Source organism: Hipposideros armiger, unplaced genomic scaffold, assembly GCF_001890085.2.
Source record: "Hipposideros armiger isolate ML-2016 unplaced genomic scaffold, ASM189008v1 scaffold_301, whole genome shotgun sequence".
NCBI classification, from domain to species: Eukaryota; Metazoa; Chordata; class Mammalia; order Chiroptera; family Hipposideridae; genus Hipposideros; species Hipposideros armiger.
In genome coordinates this window covers 365,222-380,352 of record NW_017731651.1, presented here as the reverse complement: position 1 = coordinate 380,352, position 15,131 = coordinate 365,222, and the positions used below count along the sequence as shown (strand labels likewise).

The window sequence follows — 15,131 nt, the reverse complement described above, 5'->3', positions numbered from 1 at the left end:
TGTGTGTGTGTGTGTGTGTGTGTGTGTGTGTGTGTGTGTGTGTGTGTGTGTGTGTGTGTTGTCCTCCTCAGGTCACTGGGAAGATGGATGAGAACCAGTTTGTGGCTGTGACCAGCACCAATGCAGCCAAAGTCTTCAACCTTTACCCCCGGAAAGGCCGCATTGCTGTGGGGTCCGATGCTGACCTGGTCATCTGGGACCCTGACAGCGTTAAAACCATCTCTGCCAAGACCCACAACAGCGTAAGTCCTGTTAACTGTATTGACCCACTCCAAACAAATCAGTCACAGAAAGAGACAGAGGTGGGGAGAGTACCCAGGAATTATGAAAAGAGCTCGCTGTGATAGGAATGAACTCCCCCCCAGGATATATTATAACTTGCAATTTGCTGAGAAAAAAAATAACTTTTTTCTTTAGTGACGTCAAAAAGGCTGATAATAAGTTACTCTTATCATCATTTTGGAGTACCAAAGCCTCTCTTATAGATAGAGGTCTCTATAGACCTTCAGAGCCTCCCATGTCATGCCAGGATATCAGAAGCTTCTAGAAGTCATGCACCATTCCATTTGATTCTTACAGTTCAGTACAGCATCTCTCATGGCAGTGCTTGGTGCAAGGGACCTAAATAAAACATCTGAACGTCCACTCCTGAGGTGCCCACCGGGCACTTTTATTCTTTTAAGCCATTGTTTTTTCTTATCAGTTTAGCCATATAGAAACCTAAATGACAGATGCCCTTATTGTCCTCAAGGTATTAATTGACTTTGACTTCTCCCCAAGCAGAAGAAATACCCTGGCAGCTGTTCTGATCATGAGTTTAGGATCTGCAGCTTTGGGGTATCACTTGTCTCTCAGTGTGGAATGCAGAGCTCGAGGACACCCTGTCTTGTTAATGAGACCCTGGGCAAGTGTCTCATGGCTCCTCAAGTGTGACATGTGTGTCATGTCTCAGGCTTCTCACCTGAGAATAAATCCAGGGTTTAAATGAGGTCTCTGAGTGCCCTGTGACTCTGAGGTCAGGGGCGTTAGGCAGAGGTATTAGATACTATTGGTTCTTCATAGGAAAAACTACATGTGGATGTGTGTGTATATCTATGTCTATAGATACATATATAGATACATGCAAGAATATGGACAAAGGGGCAGCTTTGGAAAAGAAATGGGCATAGGGCACAAGTGTTCTTTGTCAGAAACTCATGAATCTTGAAAAGATTCATATTGAATGAAGAGATTCATAATGAATGAAGAGGATATTCTAGATCAAGTTCTATTGTGTTGTCAGAAAAGCCATGATGTAGTTTTTTCTATGTTTTTCGTTGCAAAAATGCATCATGATTTTTCCGACAACTCAATAAATTGAAAGCTGGCTCAATCGGGAATCTGAATCTAGACTGCCCGCCCTAGTTAGCATGGGGCAGCAGGTACTGACGCCTCCCCCAAGTGCCACGACAGCTCAGGGGTGTGTTTCTGGCATTTCTCCAGGACAGCCCTGGGCCCTTTGCTGTATCATGGTCCTCTCTCATTTGGGCAGAGGGGTTCAGGGTGTGGGGCTCACTTCTAGTTTCTGGTGACACTAGTTGTGGGTGCCAGGATGGTGGGTGCCTTCTGGGAAGGCTGCTCAACTCTCAGTATTTATTTATAGTTGACTTTTTCCTCTCCTTTCCCACTGGTTGACTTAGCTTTGCAGCATAGCCTTATGGCCACACCGACTGGTAACTTAGATTACAACCTCTTGAGGGGTCCAGGATGGTTTCTTTCTTTTTTTTTTTTCTTTTAAGATTTTATTGGGGAATTGGGGGAGGGGAACAGAGAAGTTGCTGTCCTTTTGTTCTTCAGTCTAGTTGTGGAGGACATCACTTCACTGACCCATGTTGATATTGTGATCATTGCGCACCTCCTGACTGAGGCAGATTGGTTGCTGGCCCTTGAACGGCTGCTCACAGTGGCTCATGGAAGCTCACCCTGGCTACCGGCCACTCACGGTAGCTTACGGCAGTTCACTGCAGCCCCGCTGCAGCCTACGCCATTGCTGGCGACTCACGGCAGCCCAGCTCCAGGTTGAGCTGTTGTTCACCATCTTAGCTGTAGAGGGCGCAGCGTTACTGGCCCATGTAGGATCCAAACCAGCAGCCCTGCTGCTCAGAGCTCACGCTCCCAAGCCAACTCTTAACCAACGAGTCGCTTGGCCGGCCCCCAGGATGGTTTCTTTACAGGCAGGGGTCCTAGAGTCCTGCCCATTGAGCCCCCCTATTCATATACATTGAATGTCATATTCCCATTTACTCTTTCAGTTTGGCCTTTTCAATAAAGGGATGGTATTATTATCCCAATTGGGAAGATAAATAAACGGAGGCGTAGAGAGCTTAAGTGACTAGTCTAATGTTACATAGCTATTTTGCGGTAGAGCCAGAATTAGAACCCAAAATTGTCCATGGCTGCTCCCTGCCAGACTGCATATGCAACCTCGGTCAGGGTTACGTGGAGAAAATTCTTCCCCTCCCTTGCAGAGTCCCTTCCCCAGAGGTAATACAAAGGGGGAACTGGACTCATTATTTAAGCTGCAGGTGACCTAGCGAGGGAGCTTGCATTTGGAACCCTTCACTTGGCAGAAGAGAGGATGTGAAGGAGCGATGATTTGAGAAGACAGATTCTGCCCTCCAGGCAACCCCACGGAAGAAATGCTGGCTTCCAAAAGTTCCTCTTTTCTGTCCTCACCTGTTGTTTTCAAGAGCCCACGTTAAGCATGCCTGTGCGGCATTAATCATTTGGGAGACGACGAATGGGAGGCTTTTCCATGTAATACAGTGCTTCCTACCACGGGGCTAATTAGCTTCAATTTGGAGCATTTCGCTAACTATTATTGACAGCCCTATTGCTAAGCCTCTGCTTGGATTTTCCAGGCATCCAGCCAGATGAGTAATTTTAGGGAGCCCGTGTAGATGTAGGTTAAAAAATGCCTAGACCGGTGAGTGATGCAGCCTCACTGCCTTCCTGGTTTGACAGAGAGTAGGATCTGAACACCCAGAGCTGTGACCTGACCATTGGACTTGTCGATTTTAAGTCATGTAGAGTCATGGAGCTAGTTCCTCCATCTTTTAAAAATGGAAGATGGCTCCAAGCTCCCCTAGGTATTTATGACCAGTTATTTATAAGCAACTAAACTCAATATAGGTGTCTTATGATGTCTTTGACACTAAAGGACTTGCATGCCTGTTGGAAAAGTGCGATGAAAAGACCAGACATTTTCTAATACCTACTTTGTGCCAAGTAGCATGCTGAATGCTTCTGTTCTGTTTACTTCTTGTGATCTTAGCATCATTCCTGCGAAGTGCGCCGTCTCCCCTTGTAGATGAGGAAGCCGAGGCTTAGAGGAACGTAAGGGACTTGTCCAAAGTCACACAGCTGGCGAGTGGCAGACCTGGGATGTGAACCCAGGCAGATGGCACCATGATGAAGGTTGTCCCCATTACTCCAGTAGGGTGTAAGGGGAGTTTGTCAGAATATAGACAATTATTGGGTTGTCGGAAAAGTCATGGCACATTTTTGCAACAAAAAAACAGAGTAAAACTATGTCATGACTTTTCTGACAACCCAACAGCTGTGGAGTAACATGACAGAGATGGGGCTTCATTCAGCCCTTAAAGAAGGATGCACGCCCTTTCAAAGGTTATTTCAGAGCTGACATGGGGATTTACACACATATGATGCTTTTTGTGTTGTCATCTTCACCAAGCTTTGCACGGGAGGCAGATGAAGAAATTGAATTTCTGAGGCAGGACTCAAGTGATCTGCCCAGAGTCATACAGTTCCTGGATTTTACCAAATCTAAGATGCCATCCATTTCCAGATAGTCCATTCGTTTATGTACCATCACGAAGGAAAACACACCCAAGAGGAGAGTAATAGGAGACTCATGAAAGTACATTGTGCCGCCGAGGGTCACCTTGTGCTTAGTGTAGGATAAATGAGACATGAATCTGCCACATAGAAAGGGTGGCAAACATCTTATGTGCCTTGACTTTGGCTTTTGGTGCAGAGAGGACAAAACGTCTCCTTGGAGAATCTGAACTGAAAACTGCTTCTCACGCAAGTTGGAGGTCTGAGTTCCTGATGCCAGCAGGGTTCAGAAAAACCTGAAGCCGAGAGTGTAATGTAAAATGGCTTCAGTGTGGTTAAACCCTGAGGCTACAGGGGAAAGTAAACCCATGTCCCCCTGGAAGAACTCGGCTCTGTCTACACTGACAGCAACGGTCCAGGTCCATCTACTGTAAGACACATTCTGACTTCAGGGAGGAGTGTGTTAGACTCGATGAAAGATGTGAGGACACACACTTGGGTCCCGAGAATCCCCGTGTAGAGTCCCTTCCCTCGTCCCAGATGCCTCTCAGCCTCATTCCTTTGGTAGCTCTCACATGACTCCTTGGAGTCTCAGAGCAGTGCTGAGAGCCCCTCATTGCTGTTTTCAATCAGCACCTCTGCATTTTGACACCGAATGAGCTGAGGAGCCTGCTGAATCTTCTCCAAACTTACCAGCCAGTGCACTGAACAGAGAGGTCACCTGCAGTAACCTCTGTGACGGGGCACTGTCACAGCTCTCTGTTCCCAGGCTAACTCCATTAGTGCTGATAACCTGGCCTGAATTCCCCTGGAGGTCCAACCGGCTTTTTATGGTTGGAGCCCCCTATGACTGCTCCACTCCTGGGTGCAGCACAGACGTTGGTGCCTGTGAGCAGGTCAGGAAGGCAGAAGCAGGAGGCCTTCTGGAATCTGGGGAACGGTCCTGGGTGAGCCAAAGCTATGCAGTGGCACTGTGACATGAAGGTTTCCATGTTGAGCACAGTGCCCCCCGGATTACCGGTGCCTCGCTGTCCACAAAGAAACTCACTGCATATAGAGACCCAGCATATTTTTCAAGAGGACACACAGATAACGCCACTCTTTCACCCTGAAAAGCTTGAAACCAAAAGGACCGCTGCATTGTTTGGGAAATTAACTAAACCTCAAACATCTTAGTGAAGAAGGCGTGCCTCTTAAATCACCACAGTCCTTTCATTTAGGGACTTCAGTTCTACCACATCGCTAACAGATTGGAAAACCAGACAAACCAGTGGGAAAACCTACTCGTTCGTGGATGGCCCATTTCAAAGTTAAATTTAGAACTCGGTCACAGAAGGCCTTTGCACTTGAACCTGATTGGGGCTTGAGTTAGTGAGGAGAACAAAGTCATTGCTACTGCCTGGAATCCTTTTCTTACATTTGTGTGGCGTTTATAAACCCTCGCGCTTTTTCATACAATTTTTCCGTTCAGTTATTCCCCACCCCCATCCCCAGTTTTGAGAGGTGGGAAAAGATCATTCCATATTCTAGACTGGGAAATGAGGACATAGAGATGAAATGCCTTCTGATGTGGCCAGTTGGGACAGGGACTGTAGCTCTGGGCCTTTTTTTGGTTTGTTTGTGGGATGTCAGGCAATGGGTGCTGCCAGATTGTTCGATCTAGCCAGGATGGCAGGGCGTTCATACCATACAGTTGACTGTGTTTCCTTTCTCTAGGCTCTTGAGTACAACATCTTCGAAGGCATGGAGTGCCGTGGCTCTCCACTGGTGGTCATCAGCCAGGGGAAGATTGTCCTAGAAGACGGCACCCTTCATGTCACCGAGGGCTCTGGGCGCTACATCCCCCGAAAGCCCTTCCCTGATTTCGTTTACAAGCGTATCAAGGCAAGGAGCAGGGTGAGTAGCTCTGATCTTATGAATTGTGTTTTCATGGGTTAAGTTCAATTTTATTAACACTTTCTAAGCACTTTGAATCAGACTCTCAAGTTGAGGACAGGGGATTCGGGGATAAGGGCACCATGGTCCTTCTATTCCTGGAGTTCAGAATACTAGCAGAGGAGTCAGTTGTGTCCACAGCCAGCCAGAACGAAGTAAGACTGACCTGTGCTGTGATGAGGTGCAGAGGAGGGATCCACTGCTCTGCAGTCACGGGGGAAAGTGTCATGGAGAGAGGGCGTTTCGAGTTGGGTCTTGAAGGTAAAGTGGAAGTTTGACAAGCCAAGGAAGGGAGACAAGGGAATTAGGTAGAGAGAAGGTCACGAGCATGGAAAATAATACGGTGTATTCAGGACATGGTAAACAGCCTACAGCACTGGTGCTTGGGGCTGTGAGGCCAGATGGATGGAGCTATAAAGGAATTAAAGTGAGGTTGGAAAGAAAGTTTGGGGCCAGATCTTGAACATGAGGCCAGATCCTCTTCATAATATGTTTGGGAAGTCCTACAGGGTTTAGGTGGAAGTGCCTTGGGGCAAAATGGTAAGAGACATTTGTTTTTGTAGAGTAACCAGTTACTCGTGACCTACCTTGCAGGAAGCTTTGGCTGAGAGCCTTGGGGCTGGTTGCCCCCATGCTGACATCTGTCCCTGCCATACCCCTCCATAAGGAGAGCCCTCCATCCCCAAATCTCACAGACCTGCCCTGGCCTCTGTTCCTTCCCCATCAGGAGGGTTGCCGCAGTGGCATCCTGTATGAATGTGGCCTGAGTTGCAGGGCTCTTGTGTTTTGCAGCTGGCGGAGCTGAGAGGGGTTCCTCGTGGCCTGTATGATGGACCTGTGTGCGAGGTGTCTGTGACACCCAAGACAGTCACTCCAGCTTCCTCGGCTAAGACGTCTCCGGCCAAGCAGCAGGCCCCACCTGTCCGGAACCTGCACCAGTCTGGATTCAGCTTGTCTGGTATGGTTACGGTTTGGTGAGGACCCAGCTCTGTAGGCCAGGCTCACTGGGGCTGGCGAGTCTGGAATCACTTTTGTAGAAGGAGAAGCAGTGAAGTGAATGACATTCCCATTCTCCCCAAATGGAAACATTGATATCACCAGAGATGCAATTCATAGCAAATGGCCAGTTGGGTTTCAGAATCTTGACAGCAGTGTATATCACATACAATGTCATGATGCATGCATTATGTGGAATACCCAGTATATTAAGAGGACTTTTTAAAAAAATGTATTATGGCCATCCTAAAATAAGGATGTGGTGTTTCAGGACTTCTCCTCCACATGTGGGTTCCCTCATATGAGGACTTTTTCAGTAAATACATTTGGCCTTTTGCATCTGTGGGTTCACCCGTGAATTCATCTAACCACAGATCAAAAATATTTTCGCATTCCCAACTGTGGATTCCCAAACGCAGATTGAAAATACTGTTTTTGATCCAAGTTTGGTTGATTCCACAGGTGTAAAAGGCTGGCTGTAACTGTAACTAAGTTTTTGAGGAATCAATTATACACCCCTAATCCCTGCGTTGTTCAAGGGTTAACTGTATATTGCAGTAGTTCAGCTATGGAGTCTGGAGTTACAACAGCTTAACTTCATAGTCCAGGTGGTAGCTAGCTGTGTCTCAGTCTTTTCATCTATAGAATGGATATAATAGCAGTGGCTACCTCATGGGGTTGTTGTGAGGATTAAATGAGTTAATATGCATGTAAATTGCTTAGATTAGAGCCATTGGAAAATTGTTAGCTATTTGTTGGGATAAAATATGTGATGTCTGGGACAATGAGAGGAAAGGGTCTAGATTTTAGAGCTTCCTTACTTGAAACTAGCTTCCAAACCTTCATTTGGCCCATGACCAGAACCGTTCCACTTTTCTAGCTTCCTGAGCCACAGATACATATCCAAATTTCTGTGGTGTGTTAAACGGTTAATCAGATAGATTTTTTTTTCTTGTCAGATATACTGGTTTTTAGAACATTGCCATATATGCCATATAAAATTACCTATTTAAAAATAATGAAATGTGGGCCGGCCGAGTGGCTCAGCTGGTTAAGAGCTTGCTCAAGAGTGTGAGCTCTGAGCAACAGCAGTTCGAGTCCCCCCCGAGCTGAGCTGCCAACCGGTGGCAGGATGGCTCAGCTAAAAAAAAAAAAAAGAAGAAACTTAGTTTTGTCATAAAGTAAAATGGACATAATAATGTCCATGCTACCTTATGTCACCAGGCCATTTAAATATAAGGGACCATCATTACTCCTACTTTTGATTATACAGTTAGATGTGTAGTGTCAGGAAGCAGAATGCCAGAGAGAGGGCCGTACCTTCAGAAAAGCCACACTCGAGGAGAAGAGGGACAGGGTGTAGTCTGACTCAGTCGAAATGAAACGGAGTGTTATTTTAGAAGTAGTTTTACTTTTTCAAGTAATGGATCCAACTGGCTTCTGCAAGGACTGCTTTGTACTGTCTGATTCTGTGGCCACCTTAAGCCCATCCATCCCCTCTTTGTACTTGAAGCTTTCAGTCAGGTTTTGAGAGAACACGCAGTGGGCCCGGCCCATTTGCGCCCCAGCGGTGTTATTTCGGATTGAAGCAGGAACTCCTGTAACTGATTTTGACCCTCACCCCTCTCTCCTCTCCAGGCGCTCAGATTGATGACAACATCCCCCGCCGTACCACCCAGCGCATCGTGGCGCCCCCTGGTGGCCGTGCCAACATCACCAGCCTGGGCTAGAGTTCCTGGGCCACAGTCCACTTGGGGATGGGGGATGGGACACCTGAGGACATTCTGAGACTTCCTTCCTTCTTTTTTTTTTTTCTTTAAGAGCCTGTGATAGTTACTGTGGGGCAGCCAGTTCACGGGGCTCGCTCTTGGGTCCCGCACTCCGTCCCTCACCCGGAGTCACTGATTTTGCTCACCCACTTCCCTACATATCTACGAATATCACACCACGTCTATCCACCAACACCATACATGGGACTGCATCCAACACTCAGACATGCAAAACAGAGCAAATCACCCTGAGGGTGTTTTCCATCTCCAACCTCTGTTGTACTTACCATCTTCCTTTTCATTGTGGGGGAAGATAAAGTGAATTGCCCAGAGCTGCCTTTTTCTTTTTAAATTAAAAAAAAAAAAAAGTTTTCATTGTGGGGGTTGGGGAGGGATGGGTGGGGGAGGGGATGAGGGGGTTTTTGTTTTGTTTTGTTTTTTAATACTAAATTGGAAAGCTTAATTCAATATTAATACAAGGGGTTTGAACTGGACATCCTAATGATGCGATTACGTAACCATCAAGCTGATTCAGGGTGGTTGGCAAACTCATCGTGTCCCTCCTGAGAGGTTCCAGAACGTCCACATCACCATTCCGTAGTCTTCTGGGTCAACTGTTGATAAGGGCAGGTTTTCTTTTTGGCCTAGATTTTGCTGCAGATTAAATCTTGATGATTCTTTTCTCTTCTCTTCTCTCTCTGCAACTTTTTTATTCATGGGTATTTTCACGTCTGTCTCTTTCTTTGTGTTTTCTCTAGCCCTTGTCTCTGAGACAGTGTCTTTTCAAATGACCACGTCCACCATTCTACTGTGGTCATAAGAACCTGCCTGGGAGGATATGAGCTTTGTCATCAAAACCATAGTAATCTGCTGTTCTAGTCCCTGTAAGACTGGTGCTACCCATCCACCATCATGAGGGTATACATGTACGTTTGAGATGCTTCCAGGTGCAGGGAAGGGCTGTGTTACCCACCTATACTATCACACGTGGGCCCAGAAGAGACACTCAGACTGCAGAAATTTTGCAGAAACCTGAGGCTGCAAGACCTGAGAGTTTTTTTCCTTCATGCAACGCTAACTGGATAAAGACACGATCAAATCTGTAAATTGAGCCCCCAAACCCAAGCCAACCAGCCTCAAGCCAGCACCAGTGCAGCAGTGTCGAGCTAGTGGAAGTCAGGTCCCAAGGGCCTGCTGTTTCCTGGCTAAGTATCTTTCAGGATTCCAGAACACCCTGGGCTTCTCACTTTGGGGAAAAAATATATATTTTTTGTCCAGTTATTTAAAAAGAAACCATGTAATATATGGAGGCCTTCTAAACTTAGAAAATCCTTGGGAAGTTGGACTTAAAGTCCATTTTACTTTGCAAGGGGAAACATCTATTTAATGAATGATACGTCACATCAGAGCTGTTGTGGGGAGAAAACTTGACAAATCAAACTTGTGGCCCCTTAGAGACAGAAGGTATCTTGTGTCGACATCTTTCCTCTCCTTGTTTCAGTGACCCTGTCCGCCAGCTGCCTTCGTGCCTGTCCCTGTCTTTGCTGATTTGTGTTGCATATCCTTCCAAGCGTGTTTACAGGTTCTCCTAAGCAATGTTATGTCTGCAGGCTTTTATAAAACCAAATCTGCTTTTGTAAAGCATAGCATAAAAAAGTAGATCATTCCATCATTCCACTTGTCTCCACGTGTTTTGCCTTTGGGGTTATAGTTGGGGTATATTTTTTGTTGTTGTTTATTTGTTATTTGAAAAGTAAATTGCACTTTTAAAGAATAATTGGTTAACTTAATATATTTGCTTTTTTTTCTCACCTGTACTTAGAGGAAATTTGAACCAGTTGGAAAAAAATTTTGTTTCAATTCTAAGAAACACTCGCAGCTCTTTAGTATTCACTTGAGTCTTCCTGTTTTTCCTCTACCAGGTCATGGTAATTTTGATTATTCTGATTGTTTTCTTAAAACAGCTTAAAACCTGAAGATTTCCACAGGCTGTGTAAGCATGTTTACCTGTTGGCTTGCTTTGTGTGTCTGTTAAATGAATGTCATATGTAAATGCTAAAATAAATCGACAGTGTCTCAGAACTGAATAACTGCAGTGACTTGATGCTCTAAACCAGTGTAGGATTTAATAATAGATGGTTTTTAATCCTTGGAATTGTGATTGTGACCCTGAGCGGAGGAGCTTTCAGTGCTAAAGCTGATAATGTGTGTAGCCAGAAGAGAACCTTTTTTTTTTTTTGTAACCACTGTCTTAATGGCAAAATAATTATGGTAAAAAAAAAAACAAGTCTTGTGTTTATTATTCCTTAAGAACTCTGTGTTATATTACCATGGAACGCCTAATAAAGCAAAATGTGGTTGTTTCAGGGGTGTGTCTGTGTTGAGATGTTCTAGGAGGCAGCTGCTTGGCCCAGCCTAAAGCAAAACCTCCGTTCCCGAAGCATTCATGGGCGCCTTTGGCCTCGTTTTGGTGACTGTCCCAATTAAAGAGTTTTCACTTCTTGTCCAGGTTGTTATGTCTTGGCCACTGAGGTGTAATTCCATCCGAGTTCTGCACAGCAGAGTTAAGTGTCAGAAATTCATAGACTATCCTAGAGAGGCCACGACATCTAGAATCAAGCTGCAAACCTAACTAGGTGGGGAACCAGGTGGGGCTGTGTAGGTTAGTGTGGATGACCCCAGGGCTTCCTGTGTCCATATAGCCTGTTCACCTTGGAAAATTTTTGACCTACCTGGCGGCATGGAAGATGAGAAACTAATGTGTGTTGACTTGCATACAGACCGCAGTCCAGGAACTTGCAGGAAACCAGGACATAAAGCATATGTTCTTCCACCCACCAGCAAGTGCCAAGAGTGCAAGTTGGGGATGAGAGCAGGCTTGGTGCTTGGTTCCCACAGTTTCCTCTTAACTGGCCTGGCGTTCTTGGTTCCGAAAACATGGAATGAAGAGGGTGTGTGCTGGGGACTTCCTGGGCCCGTCACACGGTTGATGAAGCCTTTTTCTCTTTCCTTTCTCTTTTTGTTTTCTACCCAGCCCTGTCCAAACAGGATACGTGATGGTTTACAAAAAAATATACACTATGCCAAGCTTTTGTAAACTCGTTGAATGAAGGGAAAATAAGTGTAGGAAAAATAAGATAAGGCCTGACGGGTTAGTCCAGCACACCTGCCATGAGGCTAGCAAATGGTGAGGGAGCTCTGGGCGTTCTAGCTACAAATACAAAAACGGAGGGCCAGAAAACCATATAACATTTATAGGGACCAGAAGATAAATTTGTTTTTCTGTGGAAATACAGAAATTCTTGGTCCTCAGACCCGTGGGCAAGTGTGGGGACCCCCAGGAACCAGAGTTGCGTGTCTACGTCTGGCTTTTGGGCTGCCTTCACTGTGCCGATGGCAGAGCACAGTGACCCGGGAAAGTCGAATCTGTTTTGGAGTGGGGCAGAAAGGCCCACCCTAACATTTATAGGACCTACAACAAGAGGTAAAAATCCCAGGCCCATAGCCCATCCTCCTGTTACCATCCTGGCTTCATCAGACACCAAAATAAGGCCCCATGCTCACGCCTGTCGATACCCCAGCCCACATTCCAAGTTTAGCCCAACCCCCAGCAGACACACTCCATGGGCTGTCCACACCAACTGTGAACTCTGCCCTCTGAAAGACGGCCAGCAGAGAAGGCCATGTAAGCACTGGCAGTAGGCGGGTCCTGTAGAACAAGGAGGGGCGTGGCCAGAGAGCCGGTGCTAACAAGGCAGTCCCATGATGCCATGTGGCTGAACAATGGGGCCAGGTATATAACTGGTGGTGTGATTTACTCTAAAGAGATTTCAGAGCATCTAGAAAAAGTGGAATGCATATCCTTCAGGAAGTGTTTTTGTCTTGTATTGCTGTGAGTCCAAAGTTATATGATATGCTCTGGCAGGTTTCTCTAGCACACATATTCTGTAAGAAAAGGCAGCTTTTTGCTTTTTCCTTTCTCATCAACAGAGATGGAGATAAGATTTTCTTTGGGGGGAAGGGGTATCATTTTTTTTAAAAGATTTTTATTAAAAATATAGCTAACATACAATGTTATATGAGTTTCAGGGGTACACCACAGTTGTTTAACATTGATGGAACTAAAGAAGCTATCACCATGATAAGTTCAGCAACCATCTGACACCGTACTACACTATCACAATATTATTGACTATATTCCCCATGCTGTACATTACATCCCCATGACTTATTTGGTTTATATCTGGAAGTTAGGACCACTTATTGTTCTTCACCCCCACGCTTTTTAATTTTTCGATTACTGTTGATATTCAATATTATTTTATATTAATTTCAGGTGCACAGCATAGTGATTAGACGTTTGTTTATATGATTTAAGAAGTGATCTCCAGACTAGTACCCACCTGGCATTATACATCGTTATTACCATATTATTGACTATATTCCCTATGCTTTACATCGCCATGATTTTTTCGTAACTACCAATTTGTACTTATTCATCACTTCATCTTTTTTACCCTGCCCCCAACCCCTTCCCATCTATCACCCCAACATGACACCATCTATAGTTATTACAATATTATTCTCCATATCCCTTATGCTCTACCCCACATCCCCATGACTACTTTGTAACAACAAATTTTGTATTTCTTTATCCCTTCCCCTTTTTCACCCACACCCCCAATCTCCCTACCATCTGGCAACCATCAAAATGCTTTCTATATCTATGAGTTTTGTTTCTGATTTATTTGTTTTGTTATTTAGATTCCACATATAAATGAAATCACTTTGCATCTGTCTTTCACTGTCTGACATACTCCACTCAGCACAATAATACCCTCCAAGTCCATCCACACTGCCACAGATGGCAAGAACCCATTTCTTTCCATGGCCGAGCAATATTCCACTGTATATATGTACCACCTCCTCTTTATCCATTCATCCATCATCAGACACCCAGGCTGCCTCCACATCTTGGCCATTGTAATCAATGCTGTAATAAACATATGGATGCATGTGTCCTCTTGAAGTAGTGTTTTGGGTTTCTTCGGATAAATACCCAGAGGTGGGATTACGAGGTTCTTCTTTGTCTCTTGTTATAGCCTTTGTTTTAAAGTCTATTTTGTCTGGTGTAAGTATGGCTATGCCAACTTTTTTGTTGTTATTTCCATTTTTATGAAATATCTTTTTTCCATCTCTACTTTTCGGTCTGTGTGTGTCTTTCAATCTGAAGTGATTCTCTTGTAGACAGCATATGTAAGGGTTTTGTTTTCTTATCCATTCAGCCCTCCTATGTCTTTTTATTGAAGCATTTAATCCATTTACATGGAAAGTAATTGTTGATAGATATGTAGCTATTGCCACCACCACCCCAATCCCCCCCGCCATCTTAAAGAAGTCTCTCTAAGATTCCTTGTAATACTGGCTTGGTGGTGATGCACTAACTCCTTTAGCTTTTTCTTGTCTGGGAAGCTCTTTATCTGTCCTTCAATTTTAAATGATAGCCTTGCTGGGTAGAGTAATTTTGGTTGTAGATCCTTGTTTTTCATCACTGTGAATATTTCCTGCCAATCCCTTCTGGCCTGCAAAGTTTCTTTTGCAACATTCTCAACTTTGTCAAAGTTGTTAGTTGGGAAATCAGCTGACAATCTTATGGGAACTTCTTTGTAAGTTACTAGTTGACTTTCTCTTCCTGCTTTTAAGATTCTCTCTTTGTCCTTAAACTTTGCCATTCTAATTATAATGTGTCTTGGTGTGGGCCTGTTTGGGTTCATCTTGTTTGGGACTCTCTGTGCTTTCTGGACTTGTATGTCTATTTCCTTTGCCAGGTTAGGAAAGTTTTCAGTCATTATTCCTTCAAATAGTATCTCATTCTGTTGCTTTCTTTCTTCTCCTTCTGGTACCCCTATGATGTAAATGTTATTATGCTTGATGTTGTCCCAGAGGTCTCTAAAACTATTCTAATATTTTGAATTTTTTTTCTTTTCGCTGTTCCAGTTGTAGACATCAGTCTCCTTCTGCTACCTTCCCTTCCAAATCACTGAATTGAATCTCTGCTCCACCTAGTCTGCTGGTGATGCCTTCTAGTGCATTCTTCGTTTCAGTTATTGTATTCTTCACTTCTGGCTGGTTCTTTTTTTATGGTTTCTATGTCCTTTTTATGCTTGCTATCTCTTTGTTGAAGTTCTCACTAAGTTCCTTGATCACCCTTATAACCATTGTTTTGAACTCTGTATCTGGTAGATTGCTAGCCTCCATTTTACTTAGTTCTTTTTCTGGAGTTTTCTGCTCTTTTATTTGGGATGTATTTCTTTTTTTCCTCATTTTGACTGCCTCTCTGTGTTTGTTTCTATGTATGAGGTAGACTTGCTATGTCCCCCAGTCTTGGCCATGTGGCCTTATGTAGTAGGTGCTCTGTGGGGCCCTGGCACAGATCCCCTGGTCACCTGAGCTGGGTCTCAGGAGTGTCCCTTGTGTGGGTTGTATGTGCCCTCCTGTTATAGTTGAGCCTTGATTGTTATTGGCACGTTAGCGGGTGGGATTTACCCTCAGGCTGATTAGCTGTGGGGTTTGGCCATGTCCACAGCTTATAGG

General features: G+C 44.7%; 1 protein-coding gene across 4 annotated transcripts in view; it reads left to right on the top strand.

Annotated features, from left to right (window-relative positions):
* The window catches only part of DPYSL2 (dihydropyrimidinase like 2), a 112,519-nt gene extending 101,616 nt beyond the window's left edge, over window positions 1–10,903 (top strand). For all 4 annotated transcript variants that reach the window (XM_019659551.1, XM_019659552.1, XM_019659554.1 and 1 more), the window contains exons 11-14: window positions 72–242; window positions 5,554–5,733; window positions 6,565–6,730; window positions 8,407–10,903. In XM_019659551.1, coding sequence (XP_019515096.1) covers window positions 72–242; window positions 5,554–5,733; window positions 6,565–6,730; window positions 8,407–8,498 — 609 coding nt within the window. In that variant the 3' untranslated portion in view covers window positions 8,499–10,903. The remainder of the gene's footprint in view (window positions 1–71; window positions 243–5,553; window positions 5,734–6,564; window positions 6,731–8,406) is intronic.
* Window positions 10,904–15,131: the final 4,228 nt, after the last annotated feature.